The following is a 26060-nucleotide window of genomic DNA, read 5'->3' on the forward strand; positions in this document are numbered from 1 at the left end:
CCTGTTAACTAACTCTGGCTCACATGAACATAACAGGCGAGGGAGGGGCAGCTCGTATCTTACAATACAGTGAATACTCTCTTCCCAGGAAGGCAGGACCCCGGAGCTGCCTTTAAAGATGATAGAAATATTGTAAAGAAGATCACCGTGTTTTTTTTCCCCTGCTTCCACCCTTCTGATGATTTTGTATTTTATTTTTAATTTACAAATAATAATTGTATATTTATGGGGTAGAGTGTGATGTTTTGATATATGTTTACAATGTGGACTGATTAAATCAGGCTACTTAACAAATCCATCACCTCACATACTTAGCATTTTTTGTGGTGAAAACATTTAAAAGCTACTCTTTTAGGAATTGTAAAATATACAAGGCATTATTGTTTATAATAGTCACCATTCTGTGCAATAGATGACCAAGGCTTATTCCTCCTAACTGAAACTCTGTACCCTTTGATCAACATCTCTCCTTTGCCCATCTGCCCCACTCCCTAGCCTCTGGTAAACACCATTCTACTCTCTACTTCTATGAGTTCAACCTTTTTTAGATTCCACATACGAGAGAGAGTATAAGGTATGTCATTCTGTGCCTGGCTTGTTTCACTTAGCATAATGTCTTCCAGACTCATCCTTGTCACAAATAACAGAATGTCCCCGACCCCCCCTTTTAAGGCTGAATAGTATTCCATTGTGTGTGTGTGTGTGTGTGTGTATATATATATATATCACTTTTTTTTTTCCATCCGTCTGATGAAGGACACCTAAGCTGCTTCCATTTCTCAGCTGTTGTGAATATTGCTGCAAGGATCATGAAAATGCAGATACCTCTTCTGCATACTGATTTCAATTCCTTTGGATATATACCTAGAAGTGGGATTACTGGATCATGTGCTAAGTCTATCTTTAGTTTTCTGAGAAACCTCTGTACTATTTTCCATAATGGCTATATTAATTTACAGTCCCACCAACAGTGTACAAAGGTTCTCTTTTCTCTACCTTGCCAACACTTATCTTTTGTCTTTTTGATAGTAGCCATCCCAATCAGTGTGAGGCTATATATCATTGTGGTTTTAATTTGCAATTCTTAAATCTCTGTTTTGTAAGTAAGTGTCTTTACATGTTACTGCATTCAGCTACAAAGTCTCTAAGAAAAAGGAGGGAGATAACTAATATTTGCTGTGCACCTATTTTGTGTAGCGGCTGGGCTGGGTGATTTCACACATAATGGCTCATTTAAGCTTCACCTCAATGCTCCACGGAATCCGACTCCCACTTTTATAGAAGGAAACAAGAGCTCAGCTCGAGCAGGCTGGAGATCACACAGTGAGGATTCAGACACAGATCTGCCCAGTTCCACGCACTCTCCATAAGTGGTCGTTTAAGGAACAGGGAGTTGGAGGATTAGGAAGGATTATTTAGCAGGTGTGAAGGTCTGAGACAGACAGACCTGTCTGTAGTCCCTGGACTTAGATGGCTCAGAACCAGCTGGGCCTTCACATTCAAATACATTCTCATTATGAGTCTTGTCCTCTGGAAACTGACCAGGAAACTAACTCAGAGAAGCTACCGTCACTTGACCAACATGACACGGTAAGTGGCAGACTGAGGACTTGGGTTCAAGTCTTCAGGCCCCAAATCCAGGGTTCTTTCTACACCACTGCATTGCCCTATGCCTGTTGAAGTCTTGGCTGAGAAAGAACATGGTAGTTTCCAGTGGCCAAGGGGCTTAAAAGTGGCCACAGACTGGCTCCCCCTGGTGCAATGACCCACTGTGACCTAATGTGGAATCTGAGGATCCTGGTGAGCCAGAGGAGGGACTAGGAAAGACATCAATTATCACCAGGATTCTGCACTCTCAACCACCCTGGTGGCCAGCCTTGCCCATGCTGTCCATCACTCTGCAGTGGTGAATATGCAGCAGGGCTTGGAGAAGGTGGAGCTCTTGGGGGGGACATCCCTACTGGTCAGCAGAGAGGTGGCCTGCTCCAGGAAAAGTGCCTGACTCTGCGGACTGAGGTTCTAGGCCCAGTTTCTGCCACTTACTGGCGGGTAGCCTTAAGTATGTGACCAAGCCTCCCCTAGCCTCAGTTTCCTTATCTGCAAAATGGGAATCATATTCATGCTTACAGCCCCACAGGGCAGGACTAATTTGGATAGTAAGCCCAACATATAGATGGAGGGCCTTTCATGGTTGCTGTGACTGGGCTCAAGGGAACGTAAGCAGATCTGAGAGTGGACAAATGAGCATGAACCTGAAATTATAAGGAATGCCGCACCAAGACCTGAAAGGCAGGCCTTTACAGTCCCTTTGTGGAGCTGGTGACCAGTGCCGCGATCTTGGGCAAGTCCCTCCACCTCCCTGGCCACACTCTTCTCAGCTGCAAAATGGGTTTAATAATAATACAATTCTACCTCACAGGATTTTTCTTTTCTTTTTGAGGACTGAGATATTTATATATAAAGTGCCTACCTAGCCTAGCACAAGGCACATAGTAGGTGCTGAGTTTCTTTTGCACTGGAGGCTCTGAACCCCCTCAGTCTGAGCAGCTCATCTTTGACATGCTGGGCAGTAATGACTCACAGAGCCCCCTGTGTGGGAAGAGGGGTGCAGGGGAATTTTCTGGGTGACGGTGGTTAAGAATGCGAAATTCTGGCTCTGCTGCTTCCCAGTGGGAGAGTTTACATAACTACCAGCCTCTTGCACAGGATTAAATAATTTATAGACATGAGGTGCTCATTAGGAACAGTGACTAGCACAGAGGAAGTGTTCAATAGAATCCTAATGATTACTGTCATTGTTACCTGGTAGTCTTGACGACGGGAGTTGGTAGCACACAGGTGAGCTGCCAGCCATAGGCCGCCAGCGAGTTCAGCAGGGGCACGTAGTCTGTCTGCACTTCGACACCCTGGGGGAACAAGGCTAGCATTAGGGCTGCTGCTGCCACAAGCCAACTCCCAAGCAATGAGAGGGGACTATTCCATCTGCCGATCCAGCAATGCAGAAAAGAAGTGGCGGTGCCCGGCTGCTCAGAGGCTCCTGCTCCGATGCTTGCTGAAGACTTTAAAAGTTTGGAGTCAGACTGCCAACATGGGATTTCTTTCTGGGCCCCATTTCAGTCTGTGATGTCAGCAAAAAATTGGAGCCAAAAGATTAATCCATTAATTTTGTTTGATTCTCATCTGGACAAATAGCCTCCCGTGAGTTTCACTGACGAAGCCTAATGGTTGCGCCCCTGAGCGGTATCCAGGGCATGTAACTACACGTGCTGCTCTGGATGAGTTCAGAGTGTGTTGTGAGGAGTTAACTTACATTTGACAAATGATCAAGTCGTTAGTGTCCAGCCACAGTAGCAACACACACATGCACATCCACACGTGTGTGCACACGCAGCAGCCGCTTTGCCTGTGTTATGTGCCCCACCTTGCAGGGATAAATGAATGCTGCCATGTTTTATTTCAAATTAGGATCGGGGGGAACTAACATTTGTCTTTCAATTAAAAAACTCAGCCCCTGCTGGCACAGGGAGAGAGCCCTGATGTGAGGCCCCTGCACTGGCTTCCACCTCTGTAGGCATTCTCACTGCAACAGGCCTCATTTCTTCCTCTGGGCTCCTCACTAACACTGAAAGTGTAGCTCCCACCCCTGCCCTGTGTGTAACTGGACTCCCCATCCGTCATAGTTTGGCTTCTTGTAGTTGGCTTACGAAAATCTCAATTATGTATCCGGATTCCTTCCACCCTATATGCGCACAAAGTTCATTTATCAGGTACTCTAGAGCCGTGATGGGTGCAAAGGCCCGGCCCTGGCCCCTGGAGTTCACAGGCTAGCAGAGACAACAGCACAAACATGCCAGGAACTGAAAACCTAAGGGCTCTCTGGCAGGGCCATGAGACTGTGAATGCCAGCAGAGGTGGGAGAGATCCCAGCCACAGTCAAAGTAGGCTTCCTGGGGCAAAAATTAGAAGGCAAAGCCAGGCCTAGAGTGCCAAGGTCTGTGGTTGGCTTAACTCAGAGGCAGCGCACATGACTATGGTCTGGAGTGCTCCACCCAGAAGGGGGCCATGTGTGGTGAGTGGCTGTCCTGCTGGCGGCCCTTTGGGAACAAAACCAGCTCATCTGGATACCCTGGGTGAGTGGGATGGAAGGGAGAGGAGGAACAACCTACCTACCCTGCCTCTTCAAATGGCTTTTAAAGCTTCTATAACTGGACACCAGTTCCAGAGTGGCTATCAAGTCACCTGAACCCTTGACAACTAACTTATCCCTCAGCAGCCTCAGTTTCCTCAGCTGTATAAAATGGGTACTGACCTATGTCAGTGGTTCCCAAAGCATGGGCCCCGAGCCCACAGCATCAGTATCACGTGGGAACTTGTTAGAAGCCCAGATTCTCAGGGCCCCATCCCAGACCTGATGAATCAGGAACTCTGGGAGTAGGGCCCCGGAATCTGTGTTTTAAAAAGCCCTTCCCAGTAGTCCTGATACAGCTAAGTCTGAGAACAACCGCCTAGGTAATCATGTAGGTCCCTCCTGGCAAAAGAAAAGTCTGTAAATCTGTGGCCAGAATGTATCAGCTGTTGTCTCAAATCTATCTGTTCCCATAATTCTCCATGTGAGAAAAAAAAATTTTTTTTAAAGGATCAGCTCTGTTAGAAATTCTGCTGCACTGCAAGGGAATGGACGGAGCAAGGGGAGAAAAGAAGGAAAGTGCTAAGGTTTGAATGTGTCCGCCAAAAAGTTTCCATGTGTTGAAAACTTAATCCCCAATGCAATGACATTGAATGGTGAGGCCTCATGGGAGTGTTTAGGTCAGAAGGGCTCCACTCTTGTGAATGGGTTAATGCCGACTCAGGCAAAGGGCTTGAGGCTACAAGTTCAGTCTCCTGCTCTCTCCCCCATTCTCTGCCCCTCTGCCATGGGATGACGCAGCAAGAAGGCCCTCACAAGATGCCAGGCCCTCGACCTTGGACTTCCCAGCCTCCAGGACCAGGAGCCAAGAACTGTCTGTCCTCTATATAAATTGCCTGATCTCAGGTATCCTGTTATAGTAGCACAAGTGGACTGAGACAGGGCAGAAGTGGAGAAGGGGAAAGGGAAAAAGGAAACTTAGTAAAGGAAGGGGGAAAGGAGGAGGGAAGGGAGGAAAGGAGAGAGAGGTACAAGAATAATCTGTTTACAGGAGGGGCCAGGAGAGAATGCCATTCTGGTCCCTTCCCTGAAGCCCCTATCAGGCCAGAGATGGCCCAGCAGTTGTAACCGTCCTTTCTGCCTGGGCTCCAGGCACACACATGCCTCCCTTCCAGATGAGCACAGCCTGTATTCCTCCTGCTGGGTGCCACGCTCACCACCTGCTGAAGGAGCCCTGAGGTTGCTTTATCCTGAGAATCCCTGCCCCCATCCCCATATTCCCAGTTTAAAGAGAGGAGGAAAAACAATCTTAAATCCACACTCTCAAGCTTTGCGAGGTTATGATTACTTGGGCCTATCAAGAATAACCTTCCCACTTTATCAAGCACTGTGACAAACCCGCCACAATCAGACAGTAGCCATGGCAACCAGGACAAGCTTTGGCGCCTCACAAAGCCCTGAGTGGCAGAATGGAGTCCTTTTATTGGTGGCTGCATCCCGGGCCGGGTTTTCTCTGTGGGCACCCAGAGCTGCGAGACAATGAACAACCCCTGCTGCAGCCCAACCGGCCTGCTTAGACAGACTGCAAACCGGCTGCTTCTATTTTGCTCCGTTTTATTTCATTTTGTCACTCTCTTAAAGAAAAAAACAGCGGGATTTCTCCCAAACATTTTTTTCCCCTCAGGGTAGGAGATGTCAGCCAGAGGGTACTGAATCATAAAGACCAAAAAGCAAAAGGGAAAACACAACAAAACGTACCCCTGCTTGAGAGAGCTGAAGGTTCAATCTCACGTGTTAATTTCTGGCCATCACATGGTGCGTTGACAAGTAAAATACAAATGGTAGGGGTGAGATGTTGCACTCTGCCAGACTCTCCCACTCCAACTATCTGGGATGGTCTTGGCTTAATTAATGTTAAATGTGATTTTCCGTAAGCATCTATCGTAGCCCTTTTGCATATTTATCAATATAGTAAAGAGATGGCATTTCTAAAATACGAGATGAGCCTGTCAGTGAAAGACACTTTTAAGTGCATTAGCTAAGAAAGGTGGTAGGAAACATATCCGGATGGAGGGCTTTCTTTGATCTGCTTTTTTGTGACACTCCAGTGAGGAGAGAAGAAAGCACCAACAGCACTCAAAAGCCAGCCTGCTTATCAAACAAAAAGACATTTCTTTCTCTGAGTAGGAGCAAAAATTTTAATTAACTCTCCACTCTCCTGTGGTGGATACGTAATCTCCGATCACACCTGGAGTGTTAAAAAATGGAGACTATCCTGTGGTTTTTCAACTCGTATAAAAGGAATTCATTTGTATTTATGGCTCTTTTTTCCTTTGTTCCCTATAATTTCTCCAGTGATTGCAAATCAACTAAAGAAATAGACATCCTACACAACCTTTCTTTACCCTCCAAAAATCAGGACAACAGAATGTAGAGTTTACTAAGAAATGCATTTGTCTTTTGATCATTTTAAAGATCCTCCATGCAGGGAAATAATTAGGAATTCATAAATTGGTCCAGTGAGAAAGTTTGTATTCTGAATGTCAGTTTGCTCTTCTTTTCTCCTGTGTTTCTTCTGGGAAGCAATCTGGGAGAAAAGGAGTTTGAAAGAAAATATGTTGCTCTTTATACATGATTGTAAATGAAGACGGGAATTTGATTTCCCTTGTCTGAAAGGTGCTTGACACCACGTCTGGGGTGGTCTCCATACCTGAAAACAGTGACTGGGGACAGTTTGCCTCTGTTCCTGACCTCCACAGGATTGAGCCCTTGCCTTTCACCAATTAGGGTATGTAAGGAAGAGTTCTACAAAAACTACCTCTGCCTCTTCTGTAAAATTGCTACCAAAACATTAATGCCCACAAATTACTGGCAGGGTGTGCTGATACTACTCTTATTTTACTTATCAATTTTAGGTATCCTGATTTTCTACCATGGGAAATAAAGGCTTAGTGCTCCCATATACATTTCTTATTTCCTTTTTCTCTGTGCTTCAAATGGCTTTTTTGTAATTTAAAATAAATCAAAAGTCAGTGTTTGTGTTATCACAGTTTTGCAAATATTGCTCAATGCTGGGTCAAATTAGGCACTATGACCATGCCTTCTTTTTTATATAACCCTCTGTTTTTCCTGGAGTTAATTATTACCTCAATTATTTTCATCTTCCTGGTTGTACATGAACCCATCACTAATTCATCCCACATGTTGCAATACCTCTATTTAATGCCCATCAATAAATATTCCAAGATCCTAAATACATTAGTTCCATTTTTCCCCACTGGAGACATCATTTCTGAACCCTTGCTCCAATCTGGTCTGGCTGCTTTCCATGCCCGGGTTCTTCCTAAATTAGTGTCTATGGCTAGTATGTTCTCTTTTTTTGGTTTCCTTCTCATTTTGCAGGAACACATCCTCTAGTGACTCTCTAGGCAACAGTGCCCTAGAAGTCATCTGAATCTGTGCATTTCTAAAAATGCCTTTGTCTTAAATAACAGTTTAGGTACAGAAGTGTACGCTGAAATTGATTTATCTGTCAAAATTTTGAAAGTATCTCTGGTAGCTTCTAGATGTCAGCAATGCTATTGAGATAATCTATTCTCATTACTAATACTCTAACTGTAACCTGTTGTGTTGCTTTGAAAGTTTTTAGGATTTTTTTTCTCCCCTAGAAGTTCCAGAATTTCATGACAATGTGCTTTGGTGTGGGTCTTTTTTACCCAAAGGATTGTTCACCTCATGGCCTTGCAATCTGAAGACTCTTGTCCTTCAGTTCTGAAAAGTGTTTTTCCCCCCTTTTGACAACTTTTCTCCCCTCCATTTTCTGTCTTCTTTTTTTCTGGACCTGGTATTAATCAAAATGTGTGATAGATGTTTTAATTTTATTCCTTCCCCCACAATTTTCTTCCTCTTTTCATTTTGCTTTCTGAGAGATTGTCTTCCAAGATATTATATTTTTAAAATTTTCTGCTGCCCTATTTTTAAGACCCAAAAGCTCTTTCTTCTCTTTTGATTGCTTCTTTCCTTCTTTCTTTTTTTTTTAACAGCATCTTGTTTTTGCTTCATGGATGCATTTATTTTATCTCTTTAAGTGGTTTCTTCTGATACCTACTTTATCTCTACAGTTCCTAGGTTGCATGTGACAGAGATGGGGAACTAGGGATCCTACCACATCATGTTAGGACTTTAAACCAATGCCCTGGTTTTCAGCTCTGCAGTTCACATCCCCCAACCTCCCATCACATGGTGATTTCTGCTTTGAAAACCAGAGCTTTTCTTGGGTTCTGCAAGAGACAAATGGCACTCTTCTCGTCCAGGTTGTAGCTTCCTCCATTTTGTTAAATTAGTTAGATTCCTCTATGTACTTTGTATCTTCTAAAAATTTGTTGAAATCACTCATCTTCTACTTTATCTTCTTCTAATATTTTTGTTCTTGTGGGCATCGATTTATCTACCTACCTACCTACCTAAAATTGAACCTCATTATTATTAGTAGCTATATTCTAGAAAGTCATTGTGAACAGTGCATTAGTGAACATTGAACCATTGCTCATAAGAGAAATATAGGGTTAGGGTCTTGGAAGCCTCTGGTCGCAACATTTTTGCAAACTGATCAATATATAACCTTGTTTAATAGATAGTGTTGATTCATGAACATTGAACTTGCAGCCAACAGCACTATAACTCATGCCTGAACAAACTTTACCTACTACTGGTATTTGCTTTGTAAAGCACATCATAGCATTCCTGCACTTAGGAACACTAGACAACAGTACTTCATTCAACTACGCATAGGGGCTATTTTTAACAGCTAAATCACCAACAAAAAGCACAAAAACATGAAAAATGTGGCACTATGTTTACCACAAAAAGGACACTTGCTTTTAGTATGAACATTGAAACCAGGCACAATATCACCTTGTTTGACCTTAGCTAGAAATGTGCACATTAGGCAATTCAAAATTTTTGCTGTTGTGCACATGTTTGCAAATGGCCACAAAATGCCATTTGTATTGATTTTGGGGTTACAATAAATTTTAGTAAGCAGATGAATTTGCAAATACAGAATCTGAGAATATGAGAATTGCCTGTATCTATCTAATTATGTCATTCCTTTAGTTTCATTTCACGGGGATTTTTCAGAAAAGAAATAGATGCCTGTGTCCAATCCCCCTCATTTAATAAAATGTTATTATTTTAATGTTTAAAGGGAACACTGGAAGGCCTTTCTAAATAACTTAGAATCCAGAAACCAAAAACTAAAAATGACAAATTTGGTTATACAAAAACTCATATGATATAAAAGACAAATGACAAAATGGAAAAATGTTTGCAGCTCATATTACAGACAAAAAAAGGGCTTGTAAAAATTGAAAAAATCCAATAGTCCAAAATTTAAAAGGGCCAAAGATATGAAGAGAGATCACAGAAAATTCAAACATCCATTAAGCGCATGAGAGAAATGCAGAATCTCATGAGAGAAATGCAAATTAAAACTATCCTGAGATACTATTTTTTCACCTATTGAACTGGTAAAAAACCCACAAGTTAGGCAACCCGCTTTGTTGCCAAGGCTGTGGGGAAGCATGCGTTCTTGTACATTGCTAGTGGAAGGGCTCATTGATTCAGCCCTCCTGGAGAACAATTTGACAGTATCTTTCAAAATTACAAACACATTTACCCTTTGACCCAACAATCTCACTTCTGGGAATTTATCCTACATATTAAAAAATGAGAACTGCACAGAGTTATTCACTGGAGAGCTGTCTGCAGTAGCAGGACACTGGAAACTACTCAAGTGCCCATCAGTGCTGGATTTGTATTTAACATTATGTTTCACCCAGACAACAGCTCAGAGAACTGGGCAATGGCTGCTCAGCTGTTGAGCCAGGGCATACAGGATGAGGAGGGACAGTGAAAGGGAATGAATTCTATTCTAGACACACTGAGTTTGAGGAACCTATAGAAATGTCCAGGCGGCAGCTAAATGAAACAGGCTGTGGTAGACAGAATAACGGCCCCAACGATGTCTACATCCTAATCCCTGGAGCCTGTGAAAATGTTCCCTTCACATGGTAAAAGGGATGTGGCAGATGTGATTAAGCTAAGGATATTGAGATGGAGAGTTTAGCCAGGATTATCCAGGTGTGCCCAGTGTAATCACAGGGGCCTTTATAAGGACAGGCAGGAAGGCCAGAGTCAGAGGAAGAGAGGTGATGGCAGCAGCAGAGGCTGGAGTGAGCCAGGGAAGGGGCCACGAGCCAAGACACATGGGCAGCTGCCAGAAGCTGGCAGTGATAGGTAACAGATTCTCTCCTAAAAGTCTCCACAAAGAATGTGGCCCTGTCAACACCTTGATTTTAGCCCCTTAATACTCATTTCAGACTTCTGACTCAACAAATATAAGACCATAAACTTGCGTTGTTTTGAAAGTCACTAAATCTGTGATTTGTTGCAGCAGCAACAGGAAACTAATCCATAGCTCAGGGCCAGGAAAGGGCTGGGATGGGGATAAACACTTGGAGGTGTTGCTAGACTCAGGGTAGGTGAAAACTCCTGGAGGGTTGAGGCTGGCTGAGGGCTGGATTTCCTTGTGAGGTGGTGAGCAGAAGGTGAATGAAAACGGGCTGAGTGGGAAGGAATCAGCCCTTGGACAATCCAGCATGGGAAACAGGCTTAAGAAGGGAGTTTGTACCACGTTTTCTTTATCCAGTCCATAATACTATGCAGCCATAAAAAGGAACGAATCATGTCCTTTGTGGGGACATGGATGGAGCTGGAAGCTGTTATCCTCAGCAAACTAACGCAGGAACAGAAAATCAAACACCACATGTTCTCACTTGTAAGTGGGAGAGCTGAACGATGCAGACATGTGAAAACACATGGACACATGGTGGCGGCGACACACACTGGGACCTGTTGGAGGTGCAGGAGGAGGGAGAGCACCAGGAAGAATAGCTCGTGGATGCTGGGCTTCATACCTAGGTGATGGCCTGATCTGAGCAGCAACCCACCATGGCACACAGACAAGCCTGCATATCCTGCACTTGCACCCTGGAACTTAAAAGTTGAAGGAAAAAAAAAAAATAGGAAGGGAGTTTGATCACGCCATCAAATATCTCAAGAGGGCAAGTCACAAGAAGCCTGGAAACTGTCTCTGGATGGATGGTGAGGTCTCAGGAGGCCACAGGCAGTACTCCGCAGGAGGGGAGTAGCTGATGGCAAGGACAGGTGGCAGCTGCTAGTGCAGAGGAGGCAGAGCATGCTGGCACGTTCTCAGGGCTGCCTGGCCCCTGCTCGGCACACGCTGGCCACAGCGGCACTCGAGGAGGGTAGGGGTCCTGCTCTCATACAGCCGTGGAAAGTGGAGATCCAGAGGCAGGACGGAGGGGAATGCCAAGCTAGAAAGAAGGGTCACTTCACCTCTACCTAGCAAGTGGAAAGCAGATGCTGGAACACGGCATGCAGCATTGCAGAAAACTACACATGGCCCTCAGGATGCTAAAGGGCAGGGCTATGCCTGGTACCACTGTTCATCCATGAATCTCACATTCAGTCAGCTTGACTCTGTCTTGGCCACTTGGGAAGCCTCTTCTGCCCCAGGAGATCCCAGTCTAGGGGGGGGAGAAGAAGCACATGGTTCCCATCCAGTGGAGCCCATGGAGGTGAGGTGGAGGGAGGGAGAAGAGAAGGGGCGCCCTGCTGCTCTGTGAAGAAAGAGCAAGGCCCTCTGCAGCCAGCACAGCCGGCCTTCCCCACCCTCAGCCTCCCAGGCCTCCACGGGAGGGAGGCACAGGCACGCTGGCCAGCTAGAGATGTTGTTTTCTCCTTTGTTTTACACACAATGCCCCAGAAAAACATTTTGCTGATATGTAATTAGGACAACATAATAGAGTCTAAGAGAGCAGTCCTCTCATTTTAGATAACTTAGGCTTTCATAACGTTCAAAGAGAATAATTTTTTTTTTTTCTTAAAGAAAAATCTTAGTTCTTAGATGCAGAAAAGGGGGCAGAGAAAAATACATGTAATGCATAAAAAGCTTCAGTTCCGAGACTCGACCTATCCAGTGCTGGCGAATTCACATCTTTGCCTGATTTTCTCTACCAGGTAAGAAAGGCAGCAAACTTGGTAGCCTTTTAGGAGCTCAATGAAATAAAAATAATTGTTGTTATTACATGAAACATACTGTTTGGAAGAATGGTGTCTATTATGACCTCCCTGTGTCCAGGCCACTATCAACACAACTCGGCAGCTCCTCCCATAAGAGGGAGAGTCCCTCTGGTCACCCCTCGAATCTTGGCTGGTCTTGGAACTTGCTGTGACAAACAGGATATGGCAGATGTGACATTACAGTCATCCTGAACCTAGGCCTCAAGGGGCCTTGCTGTTTCTGCTCACTCTCCAGGAACCCTGCCTATGCCATGAGGACAGTCCCAGGCTAGCCTTTGGATAAGGAGAGACCTGTGACCCTGCTAAGCAGCAGACGTGAGAGATGCCATCTTGGAGCTGCTAGCTGCGGTCCACCCATCAGCGCCTGCAGGCACATGCTGAGATTAGTCGATTTCCTAAAAGTTGAAGGAAAAATCACCCAGCTGACCTGTGCGGGTGGGTTATGATTTTAACTCACTAAGCTTTGGGGAGCTTTATTACACAGCAGACGCTAACTGGGTTCTTACTGTTCTAAGAAGAACCACATACCAGGCAACCTCTAGGAGGAAAATTGTCATGAAAGTCACCTCATTTGATTTGTGGCTGGGGTCAGTGGCTCACGCCTGTAATCTCTGCACTTTGGGAGGCAGAGGTGGGCGGATCATGAGGTCAGGAGATCGAGACCATCCTGGCCAACGTGGTGAAACCTCGTCTCTACTAAAAATACAAAAATTAGCCAGGCATGATGGCAGGCACCTGTAGTCCTAGCTACTTGGGAGGCTGAGGCAGGAGAATCGCTTGAACCCAGAAGGCAGAGGTTGCAGTGAGCCCAGATCGCACCACTGCACTCCAGCCTGGTGACAGAGCAAGACTCCATCTCAAAAAAAAGAAAAGAAAGTCACCGCATTTGATTTGAGAGAAATACAATGATATAGTTACTGCTGAAGGGGAGTGTTGCTAATTTGTCACCACACTCAAGGCTGGCACACCTAGCCCTTATTTTCTCCAGGCCAGACACTGTGGCCTTGCATTACTCTGGAGCCCTGAAGTCTAGTTTATGATAACCTACTGCGAGGCCCAGCAGTGCCACCAGCTCGCCCTGGAAGAGAGAGATAAAAACCCACACTGGGTAGATCGTCCTAGCTTGAGACGTTGCCCTGGCTTCTCCTAAAGCACAATGCCAAGTTGGCAAGAAAACCAAACCTGCATGTGCAAGATAACACTCTCCTGGATTCTGGGACATGCTGGGTGATCTGGTCCTGGTACATGTGGTTTCTCTAATGTCAGTTACTTGGAAGGCAGAAAGAAGAAAGGGGCTACCGGATGGAAGGGCGGGAGATGGCATGCATCCTTTTCATCAGGGGTGTCTGCCCATACACACCTGCATGAGCAGAATGAGAACCAGGCAAGGCATGCAACCATGCAGGGCTCCCAATCACAGGGAAGGTAATGAGACCAGACGTGCGGAGGCTAAGGGGCGACGGCTGGGGCCAACGCTGACCCATAGCAGGGACAGGCACTGCAGTTCTGACTGGTTAAGCAACACAAAGCCGTCACATCCTGTCAGCTGCTCATCAGGACCACGTACGCAACAGCACAGGGCTCCTGTCCTCCAGAAGCTGACATCTTAAACACACATTGATTGCTTCAGGGTGAGGGGGTCCTCCCAGGCCAACTTAGAAACAGCTTTGTTTGATAACAATTAAAAAAGAAACATTTTCTTCATCCAGAGACTTGCCAAGTGCTTTGATGAGAGAGAAAACTAGGCTCTCTGGGAGTAAATGGGACTTGCCACTTTATTACTCTCTTTAGACCATCAGAGGTGAATGAGGGATCCTACATCATAACTTTAGCCCTTCTGATTTTTCACCTTACCTGTTACGTAGAAAAAGGAAAGGGGATTGGGAAAAAAAAAAAAAAATCTTTTCCGAAGTGTATAATTAAAAGATGTTTATTTTGGAGTTGGGGACCTGGGGAGAGAGCCAGTCTGCAGGAATTCTAGAACCCGAAAGTGTCAACTTTGTCCCCTCCACCTATCAGCAGTGGATTCCCAACAGCTTACTGATAATCATAAAATGCAAACCCAGAAGAGGTCTCTGAATAAAGGTTGGTTCAAAACCTTAAGAGAGGGGGAAATGGAGATTAAAGGTGATTTCACGGTCCTAGCTAACAATGAACAGAACCACACAACACACCATGTGCTGGGCTGTCACAGCCTTGACTCACTAAGGAAGGGATTGGTAAGACATGGGATGCTGGGAAAAGCTCAACACGATGAATTTCTCTCTCCCCGACTTTCTCTGCCTGGTAACTTCAAAAGTGCCACATTCTCAAGCCGTGCTGGGGCAATCACAGTTGGCCAATACTCTCTTTGTGGTGACTCAACTGTCAGTATCATGTTGCTATGGCTACCACAATTCTTGCTCAGCCCTCCCTCCTTATGCTTTGCTCTTATTTAAACCAAATTGCATCGCACTAATCCCACAGCATGCTCTCTGAGGACCCATCTCTGATAGGGCTTCTGAGGTGCCAGAAACCTTCAGCTGGAATATCCTGCCTTCAGGACAGATCAGACCTCTGGCTGTTCATTAGTCCAATGCCACAAGTCCTGCAATCCACCTCCCACTCTGTCTGGCTCCCTGCTCTACCAGAGATAAATCCACCAGAGCCATAACAGATGCACTGCCGGGTCCCCATCAGCATCTGCACTGAGACCTACCGTGGGACAAACCAATGATGAAAAAACCAAAGTCAAGAAAATGAAAATGGTCTCAGAGAGACTGGACAACCCTATTTGGGGTCCTCTAGAAAACCCTCCCGTCACTCTGTTCCCTGTCCTACCATTTCCGCATATTGATCACGAATTGGCACTTCCTTGTTTTTCTGCCCCTGCACTAGAACACAGATTCCACAAAGGCAAGGAGTTTATCTTCTTCCTGATGAATCCCAGGCACTTAAGGAAATATTTGTTTGATAATTAGTTGTTGAGTGAGTGAATAAATGCACCTGTGCTAGCACTTTTGGGGTAGGTTCTGCCACCATTGTCTTGTATCCTCAAAGTCTTATCAGAATTGCTGTAAATCATATCTAAAATGAGACACGAGTTTGCCACCAAAAATGTGAATTAATTTGCCAGCATGCTGTGTTACCATTTTATGGGCATTTTGTATGTGGAAGTTAGAAGTATATTCACGTATGAAAATTAGATACAGTCATGTACTGGCCATCAAGCACAAGGCCATTATTTACCTGGCCACACATAAACTTGTTTCTTCCCTGTTTCTATTCCACTGCCGTGTGTTATAGAGGGTCCTATCAGGAGGTAGTGTCTGTGTCTCCATCTCTTGACTCTGAGCTGGTTTTGTGACTCTCTTTGGCCAATAGTACATTAACAAATGTGTTGCAAACTGCGGCATGAAATAAGCTGGCACATTTGGACTTGCCCACTTGCTGCTCTTGGGAATCCTGTGGCTGCCATCCTGTGAAGAGGTTCAGGTTAGCTTACTGAATGTTGAGATACACCAGGCTGTGTTCTAGCCAACTGCCAGACATATGAGTCAGGCCACTCTAGATCATTCAGCCATCAGCCGACATATGAGAGAGCCTAGCAGAGATCAGCAGGGTTGCCCTATGGCTGAAGAACTGATCAGATGACCTAAAGAATCATGAGCTAATACATGGTTATTTGAAGCCACTAAGTTTGGAATGGTTAGTTACACAGCAAAAGCCAACTGATGGAGACTGAAAAACAAAACATCCAACAAACGTTTAATGGAGACGAGTGTATCTGCTTCTTTCAGAGTGACTTTGTCTTTATACAGGAAGGTAACTCTGCAGAATCCTGTGGCCCAAATAGATTCTAAATAGAATAATGCTTTTGTGCTACTCCCTACCCCTCACCTTCTTGTCCAAACCTGCTTCTGAACATCATCAAGAATTTTCAAGGTAAAATCAAAGATAAAATTTGTTTTCATGGGATAAAAATTCACTGGTTTCAAAAAGTAGAGGTCTCAGGAGAATGAGAAGACAAGTCACAGACTAAGAGAAATATCTGCAAAAGCCATATCTGATAAAGGACTTTTATCCAAAATATACAAAGAATTCATAGACTAAACAATAAGAAAACAAACAACCCAATTTAAAAATGGGCAAAAGATCTGAACAAATACCTCACCAAAGAAGATACACAGATAACAAATAATAAGCATACAAAAAGATGCTCAACATCATATGTCTTTAGGGAAATGCAAATAAGACAATGAGATGCCACATTAGAATGGCCAAGATCCAAAACGCTGACAATACCTAGTGCCGGCGAGGATGTGGAACAATAGCAACTCGCATTCACTGTGGTGCGGACGCAAAATGGTACAGCCACTACAGAAGACAGTTTGGCAGTTTCTTACAAAACTAGACATATTCTACAATATGATCCAGCAATCATACTCCTTGTTATTTACCCAAATAAGCTGAAAACTTTTGTCCACACAGAAACCTACACATGGCTGTTTACAGCAGCTTTATTCATAATTGCTAAAACTTGGAAGCAACCAAGATGCCCTTCAGTAACTGATAGAGAAACTGCAGTAGAACCATACAATGAAATATTATCCAGCAGTAAAAAGAAATGAGCTCTGAAGAGATGGAGGAGACTTAAATCCATATTATAAGTGAAAGAAGCCAATTGGAAAGGCTACATACTGTATGGGGACTCTGTGGTTTCAGTTCAGTTTTGCTATGAACCTAAAACTACTCTAAAATAGAACGTTTATTTTTCTAAAAAAAGTAAGGACCTTGAATCAAAACTGACATGAATTACAGTGATATTGCTAAAGAATATTAATGGTTTATAAGAGCAAGAAAATTGAAGTCAGCAAAAACCCACCAATGGAAAACTAATTAAATAAATTAAAATAAAATTGTTCATAGATTGAAGTACTCTATGGCCATTAAAAATAATGAAGTAAAAGCCTAATAGGAATATTTTCAGGATACAGTTACATACCCAAATGTATAACAGTATGAAGAGTATGATATCATTTTTGTAAAAAATATGCAAATATAGACAGAATATACACAGGAAGGATTATCCTAAGATGTTATGCAGCTATCTTCCAGTGATGCTGAAAGTTGGGGTTTATTTTGCTTTCTTTTCTCTACCTGTATTTTCTAAATTATCTTTAATTACCACGTGTCACTTTTTTCAACATCTTTATTGATATATAATTGAAGTATCTTAAAATTCACCTATTTAAAGCCAACAATTCAGTGGTTTATAATATATTCAGAGTTGTACAACCATCACCACAATCTTAAGTTTAGACCACTTTCATCACCCCCCACACCAATACCCTGTACCTATTAGCAGTCACTCCCCTCTTCCCCCACCCACCCCTAGGCAACCACAAGTCCACTTTTTGTCTCTATGCACTTGCCTAATCTGGATATTTCATATAAATGGATTCATATAATATGTGGTCTTTTGCAACTGGCTTCTTTCACTTTCGCATATGTTCAAGGTCATATATGTAGCATATATCTTTACTCCTTTTTATTGCCAAATAATATTACATTATACGGATATACCATAGTTTATTCATCATTTGATGAACATTTAAATTGTTTCTACTTTTTTGGACATTACAAGTAAAGCTCCATCAACATTAATGTACACAGGTCTTTATATGAACATATGTTTTCACTTCTCTTAAATATAGGGGTGGAATTGCTGGGTCATATGGTAACTATGTTTAACATTTTGAGAAAGTGTCCATGGATCACTTTTATAAAAATAAAAAAAGTTATAAGAATGAAAGCAGAGGCCTCTTGCCCTCACTAGACTAGTTCTCAATCCTTAAGTCTAATTTGCCAAGTCCAATTTGCCACTTCACCCCAAAAGGATGTTTAAAGAGGCCACTGATTTAAAAGCAGCGTGTCAACATGCATGCTCAGCTTATTCAAGTTGGAAGGGGTCAGGGTGGACCTCTAGTCCAGTGGCTGCTGGGCCTGGCTGAACTTTTTTACATGCAGATCCCTAATCCCACCCCCTAGACCTTCTGACTTTGAGTCTCCAGGGAGGCAGAGTGACTTGGGAATGCGTATTTATTTATTTATTTATTTAAAAAAATTTTTTTTTGAGATGGAGTCTCGCTCTGTTGCCCAGGCTGGAGTGCAGTGGCGCAATCTCGGCTTACTGCAAGCTCCGCCTCCCAGGTTTACACCATTCTCCTGCCTCAGCCTCCCGAGTAGCTGGGACTACAGGCGCCCGCCACCATGGTGGGCCAATTTTTTGTATTTTTAGTAGAGACGGGGTTTCACCATGTTAGCCAGGATGGTCTCGATCTCCTGACCTCGTGATCTGCCTGCCTCAGCCTCCCAAAGTGTTTTTTGTTATTTTTTGAGACAGAATTCTCGCTCTGTCACCCAGGCTGGAGTGTAATGGCATGATCTTAGCTCACTGCAGCCTCAACCTCCCAGGCTCAAGTGAGCCTCCCACTATAGCCCCTCTGAGTACCTGGGAATACAGGCACACACCACCATGCCCAGCTAATTTTTTTTTTTTTTTTTAATGTAGAGAGACAAGGTCTCACTATGTTGCCCAGGCTGGTCTTGAACTCCTGGGCTTCAACAGTCCTCCCACTTCAGCCTCCCAAAGAGCTGGGATTACAGGCATGAGCTGGCCAGCCAGAATGTGAATTTTTAATAAGTCCTCAGGTGATTCTGAGGACTACCAAGGTTTGGGAACCACCGCGCTAGTCCTTCCTGCCTAAAACATCACTCCCAATTAGTGGTGATGGAATATCCGAGTCACACCAGCATCTGGGAGTTGACAATCCTAGGCCCCAGCCACTTCCTCTGCTGAAGAGTTCCACGTAACACTCTCCAGTTAGACCTAGTGTTTTCCCTTACAACCAACAAAAACAGTCTACTTCCTTTCTCACAAGTCAGCCCTTCAAAGATACGAGGAAGCCAGCTAGCTACCTGATAGCCCTTGTTTTTTCCTCCTCCAAGATAAACATGTCCAGTTGTTTCCCACCATTTCCAGGTGTCTCCCCCGTCACTGTCACTCTCACCTGTACCCTAGAGTCTGTTCATGTTTCTCATCAAATATGGTGGTCATGGTGGAACCTAAGACTCCAAGTCAGCCAGAACTAGACTGAAGAAGAGGGAGAAGTCCTTCATGCATGTGTTTTCATAAATTTGGTCAAAGATATCTTTTCTAAGCAGTGCTAACGTCATCCAATTATTTATTCAATCAATGTTTGTTAAAAAAAAAACAAAACTGCAACACAAAAGGAACTAATTTGGATCCAGAAACTATGAATATAAGGATTGGCTGGTCCCTGACTCAAGGAGTTTGCATAGCAATTTGGTAACTTCAGTAATTCCTAGGTAAGGTGAAATGTGGTTGTTTAAAAAGGAAGGGAGAGCAAAGCCAGCTGATAGTCTTATAGATGGCCCCACAAAGCTGGCGGCATTACGGTTGGGCTGGAAAGGGCGAGCAACTGCCTCAAAAGTGAAGATTGGAGGTGGAGCAGGGTCTCAGCAGAGAGTGAGCCCAAAGAAACACGGGATGTGATCTGGAAATATTCACTGGGTCACAACCCAGAGCACTGGGAGGGAAGCAGTAGAGACATTTTTGGCCTTTTTCTTTGGAATTCTTTTTCTTTGGAATTGTTGTCAAATCAGGTATTCACCATTCTATATTATTGACTTTTTTGAGCTTAAATGCAATTTGTTGATACTTAAATGTATTCCTATTACATTTATTGGACTGGTTTTAGTCCAACATTCATATACTAAGAGGTAAGAGATTGGAGGGGTTTAAGAAGTCTGGAAAACCTACTCAAAAAGGGAAATGGATTAGATCAGTAATTTTCAAGGTTGTTTTGTTTCTTTCTTTCTTTTTTTTTTTTTTTAGTAGGATGCTTCCTTTAAGCATCAACTATAATCTGATTTAGAAACAACATGTAAAAACAGATACATTCAGAACAAGCAGCTCTGGTTGACACTGGCATGGGTGGGTGCTCCAGAGTCTTCCCCACTCTCAGACATGACCTGGCCTCCTTCCCCTTTGCCCAACTAGAATGCTTTTGTGGAGCCCAAGAGCATCCATGTTCTTCAGATCTCAAGGGCCACCCAAGATATTCTGTGGCCTCCCAGAATCAGGTCTCTTCAGGTCCACCACCTTCTAGATCCCTACACAAGCCCCTGAAAAAGATGTGAAACAGGACAAGGCACAGGATGGCATCAGAAAGCCCATGAAGAAAGACCTCCTCCCAATGAAAGCACATCATTGCCAAGTGTGGCCTCTCAACCAGTTATACACCACCCATAGGCCCTTCCTTTTTATTTAGCTGTATTAAAAGCCTTGGCCAGGCGAATTTGAGAGAACATATTTCAAGGAGTGGTGATGAGTGAACACATAACTACAAGAACACCCTCCAACCTTTTATGCTCACTGATTTAATATACTTCAGTTATCTGTGGAAAACCATTTGCCCTCTCTTCATCTGTGGCTCTCATGCATCTGAAAAGCTCTTTTAGGGGGCCACATGGAAAGCATAAGAAATGAGGGCAGCCCCTAGGAGCAAAGAACAGCTCCTGGATAACTGCTGCAAGAAAACAAGGACCTCAGACCTGCAACCACAAGGCCAACAACCTAAATGAACTTGGAAGTGGATTCTTCCCCACCAAAGCCTCTAATAAGGAACACAGCTCTGCTGACATCCAATTTCAGCCTTTTGAGACCCTAAGCAGCAGAGGACCCAGTTCAGCCCACCTGGATTTCTGGCCCACAGAAACTGTAAGATAATAAGTAGGGTGTGTGTGTGTGTGTGTGTGTGTGTGTGTGTGTGTGTTTAAAGCTCTGATAGAATTATATCCCACCCTTTTATCTCAAACACATTGGGAAAACCTAAAGATATAGCCCTTGTTATCACATTGAGCCCTTAACTTGCCACAGGATGCATAAACATTATTTCTGGGCATGTTGTGAGGGTGTTTCTGGAAAAGATTAGCATTTGAATGGGCCAACTGAGTAGACCAGATGGCCCTCCCCAATGTGGGTGAACATCATCCAGTCATTGAGGACCTGAACAGAACAAAAGGGTGGAGGAAGGCTGAATTAACACTGCCTGACTGCTTGAACAGGAATGTCCATCTTCTGCCCTTGTTGCTCCTGGTTCTCAGGGCTTGGGGGACCTGGACTGGAATCCGCACCATCAGCTGCCAGCTCTCAGGCCTTTGAACTATACCACTGGCTTTCCTGGGTCTCCAGCTTGCAGACATCAGACTGTGGGACTCCTCAGTCTCCATAATCACATGAGCCAAAACCTTATAATAAATCTCTTTGTGTCTTTGTGTGTGTGTGCATAATCTCCTACTGGTTCTTTTTTTACTGGAGAACCCTAATACACTTCTTTCTTGTCGTTCTGTGGCGTACATTGAACATTTTAAACCACATTTGTCACAGGATTTTGAAAATGTGATCATTTGTTTCATCCTTTCTTCCTCTGCAGCAAGAATCGAAATTCACTTTGCCCCATGATCTTCACCAGAATGGCATACTTGCCTCTCCCCTCGTCAGATTTAAAAGGTTTCTGTGATTTAAGGTCTTCCAGCACCCCTCAGGAAGCTTGACAATGAAGAGGAATTATTGATGAATGTGGAAAGGCCAGGGGGTGGGCATTCATTTTTAATGACTACACTCCTTCCCTTGACTAAATGGAATCAATCCTTCCTGCCTGAATTTCATCCATTCATCATGCTGTCACAGTGCCTGACACACAGTAGGAACTCAATATTTATTTGTTGGATAAATTTTTAAAAAGGTATATCTTACTTGTATCACTAAATTTTGTATATGAAGTGAAATATGGATGTCTGAGAAAATAGGACAATTAAGTTTATGGAAGAAAAAAGTGCAGATAAAGATTAAAGGTCAAACACTTCCTTTTGTCATCTCATTATCCAGACCGTCAACAAGTCCAGTCTTGAAAATACCTCTAGGAGCATCCTGCCTTGCTAGTCCCCCTCAGTGGCACATTCTGTTGGCTGCCAAAGCCAACAGCCCCTCGATGGCCCAGGCCTCCTTCCTCACTGACATCCCCCAGGCCTGGACAACCATGACTCTTGACAAGTGGCATGGGTCTGTGACTCAACCCTGGCCAATGAGACCTGAGGAAATCTCTGTTGGGGGTTTCTGGGAAAGGTTTTACTTGCTAATAAAAAGGGACATGTGGCAGGAAAAAACTGCCCCTATTCTTCACCATTGTCATCACATTTGCATGAGACACCTAGAATTGCCACAGTCACCTTGTGAGGATCATGAGGAGAGGCCCGCAGACAGACTGAGGATGAGTACAGAAAGATGGCAGCACCTGCATCCCTGGTGGCATCGTTAAGCCATTGAAAAAGCTGACTCTGCAACCTCCCCATCTTGCTCTAGACTTCCTGCTCAGTGAGATGAGATGAACACCCCTACGGCACGGCTTAAGCCACTTTTAGTCGGATTTCCTGCTATGAACAGTGGAAAGCAACCCAACTGATACCCATGACCACCACCCTTATTCTATTTCCCTGGGCTTCTGTTGCTCTATCCCCCTTTCTGGCCCTTTCTCCAGGGCCAGTTGTCCCAATGTACAGCTCTCTGATGAAAATCCCACTATGGCTCCTTTCAACCCATTGCAAGAAGTCCAGGCCCTTGCCTCAACCAGAAAGTCTTCTCCAGACTCTTCACATGCAAACATACTGTCAAGGACTCCCTACAGGGCGACCCTGGAGAGACGTCCATGCATGTTATATCCATTTCCTAGGGTGGCTATAATAAATGATCACAAAATTGGTGGATGACAACAGTAGAAATTTCTCACAGTTCTGGAAGTCAGAAGTTCAAAATCAGGATCACTGGGTCAAAAATCAAGGTTATAACAGGCCCCTGCTCATTTTGGAGGCCGGGGGAGAATCGTCGTTTTTTTCCGGCACTAGTGGCTGCTGGCATTCCTTGTCTTGTGGCCTCATTACTCTAATCTTCAAAGCATTTTCAACTCTCTACTCTGCCTTCACCTCTATGTGTATAAAATCTCCCTCTGCCTCTCTGTTATACAGAGGCACACCCACCTCTGCGTGCACACCCACCTCTGTGTGTATACCACCTCCTCTCTGGAAGGAGCTTTCTTTGTGAAAGGGGAACTAGGGAAGTGAGGGTCAGAGGAGAGAGGAGGATTCAGTCTTTACTATATACACATTTGCACTGTAAGCATTTTGTTTAAAATTATTATAAAACTTCTAGTAACTTTTATCTCAATTTGCAATGTAATATTCCTGAATGGAATTTTTTTACACATGCTCTTAGGCCAGGCTCCCTAGAAGCAGATGCTGAGAGACAAGTATTCATGTGCAAGTAACTTATCAAGGATGTGCTGCCAGTGAGGGAGTGGGGGAAGTTGGACAACAAAGTAGCAGCAGCCCAGGAAGGACGCAGTTTTAAGGACATCCCGTGACCAGTGGCTTGGTCTGATCCTGTGGGGAGCTCTGAGGGGTGAGTTATGCTCAGAGTTGTCCCCATTTGAGGCCAGGGAGCAGAGCTTTCATACACCCACACTCCTCTGTCATTGAGGAGGACGGCCTCAGGGGCACTTGTGGCTCTTGTTGCTTAAAGCAGGGCAGGCTCCCAGAGCTCAGGGGCAGGGCTCTGCTAAGAGGCACAAGTGCTGCCTGCTTGAGGTGAAAGCACAATGGTAAAAAGGGAGCTGAGGCATCTAGATCACCAACATTATCCATTATCAGAGGCATCTAGGAGATCACCCACATTATCCATTATTGAAGGCATCTGGGGGCTCACCTACATTATCCATTATGTGTTCTAATTATAAAAAAAATTAATAGATGTGCCTTCTCTTCCAGCTGGCCTCTGCTCCTGTCACTTCCCACAGCAGGAAGCCCCCACACTCAATCCCTTAGCCCATTCAAGTCCTGACTTGACTGCCAATACCCAGCTGGAGCCCACTGTGTCCAGGAGGCCTTGCTCAGTCTCTGCTCTCTCCCAGGGCACTTCTGGTCAGCAGGGCACAATTAGCCTTGAATGCCTTCCTACTTCCTTTGTAGGCTATCTTCTTCCCGAGGCTCCTTGATGTGTGGGGCGTCAGCAAACGCCCCTTTGCATCCTTGTTCCTGGGCATCAAAGAGCAGTCATTCTCTTTGAGCCTATGGAGTTTCCCAGTTCCCTAAGAGTTCTGTTATGGAACCTCTAATCTCCACCATCTCAAATGGTTTTCATTCTTAGGTACTCTTTCATGGATTAAGTCTAGCCCACCTGCCCCACGGGGGAGCAGGAGGGCTAGTTTTGGTCCAATAGCCCATCATCTCTGTGTCCTGCCACTGCCACAATCCACATACATTTCAGAACGCCCAAGCAAGTGGCTGCTGCCAAGGAGGAGGCAGAGGGAAAATAATGACTAAAAGAGATAAAAGAGGGACAGACAGCCATTCCAGGCTCCAGTATCCGACGACAGGGTCACAGCTTCAGATCAGAAGTCAGGACTCAATAATCAGATCATGACCTTTTGGGGTCACTATTTCTAAATGTAATCTCTTCCCCATCATTATGGGAAGGGAAATGACTTACCTGGGCAACACAAACTGTACAAACTAAGCTTTTCTCTGTGAAGTTCCTAATAGCAGAAGAGTACTAGAGGCCCTCTCCAGAGACAAGAAGAGGCTCAGGGGAAAGTTTAATATGGCCCCATGGCAAGAAACGCTCACAGGCCCGCTGGCTCCAGGTGGACGTGTCACCCTAAAATAAAAGTTGGAGGCAACTAAGGAAAACCACTGTGGCTGTGGAGATAGATGAGTGTGAATTTACAAGGACAGAAGGGGGTACCTGAGCCTCCAGGGATGGTGACAAAAATGAGGCAAACCCAAAAGAGGAGGAATGATGTGCCTGGAATGAGCTGAGGTGTGTACGTGGCGTGAGGTATACACACATACACCTCAGCTTAGAATGAGATGAGATATGCAAATTACATATGTGCGTGTGTGCACACGTATACACACACGCCGTTTAAAATCATGCTGAAAGCAAGAAGTTGCACAAGAAGAGTATGTTCAAGACAATAAAAATGGGATTATTCAACTCCTATTTTACTTTCTTTTCTACAAGGAGACAAATATGGCTGAAGTCTAAGAGACTTTGTGAAGTTTTCTCCCCATTAATGGCATCACAGCATTTGTATCTGTGTTCATCAGGATTCCCCTGAGACAGAGAATCAGTAGGCTATCTTGTATCTAGAAAGATTCATTTTGAGGAACTGGCTTACATGACTGTGGAGGATGTAAAATCCAAAGTCTGCAGGGTAGCCCAGCAGGCTGGAAATTCCAGCAGGAGTCGATGTTGCAGTTTTGCGTCTGGAGGCTGAATTCCTTCTTCTGGGATCTCAATCTTTTTTCTTAAGGCCTTCAGCTGATTGGATGAGGTCCACTCGCATTATGAAGGGTAATGTGCTTCACTCTTCTACTGAGTTGAATGGTAATCACATCTAAAAATACTTTTATAGCAACATCTAGATTGGTGTTTGATCAAGTAACTGAGTACCATAGCCCAGCAAAGTTGACATAAAATTAACCATCACAGGATAATTCTGCAACTTAGTTTTCTTGTTTAACATTTCCTGCAATTTGTTCCATGTCAGTTTATATAGAATGACCTAATCTATAATAAGAATATATTATCTTTTGTTTAACCATTCCCCTACTGATGGACATGAATATTGTTACCTTTTTTGATATT

The 26060-nt window shown here is 44.2% G+C and overlaps 1 protein-coding gene across 1 annotated transcript in view; it reads right to left on the minus strand.

Annotated features, from left to right (window-relative positions):
* The window catches only part of RFTN1 (raftlin, lipid raft linker 1), a 62132-nt gene that overhangs the window by 8409 nt on the left and 27663 nt on the right, over positions 1 to 26060 (minus strand). Inside the window, exon 4 of the mRNA XM_033212746.1 lies at positions 2803 to 2906. Coding sequence (XP_033068637.1) covers positions 2803 to 2906 — 104 coding nt within the window. The remainder of the gene's footprint in view (positions 1 to 2802; positions 2907 to 26060) is intronic.

This window comes from Trachypithecus francoisi, unplaced genomic scaffold (genome assembly GCF_009764315.1).
Source record: "Trachypithecus francoisi isolate TF-2019V2 unplaced genomic scaffold, Tfra_2.0 Lachesis_group0, whole genome shotgun sequence".
Lineage (NCBI taxonomy): Eukaryota > Metazoa > Chordata > Mammalia > Primates > Cercopithecidae > Trachypithecus > Trachypithecus francoisi.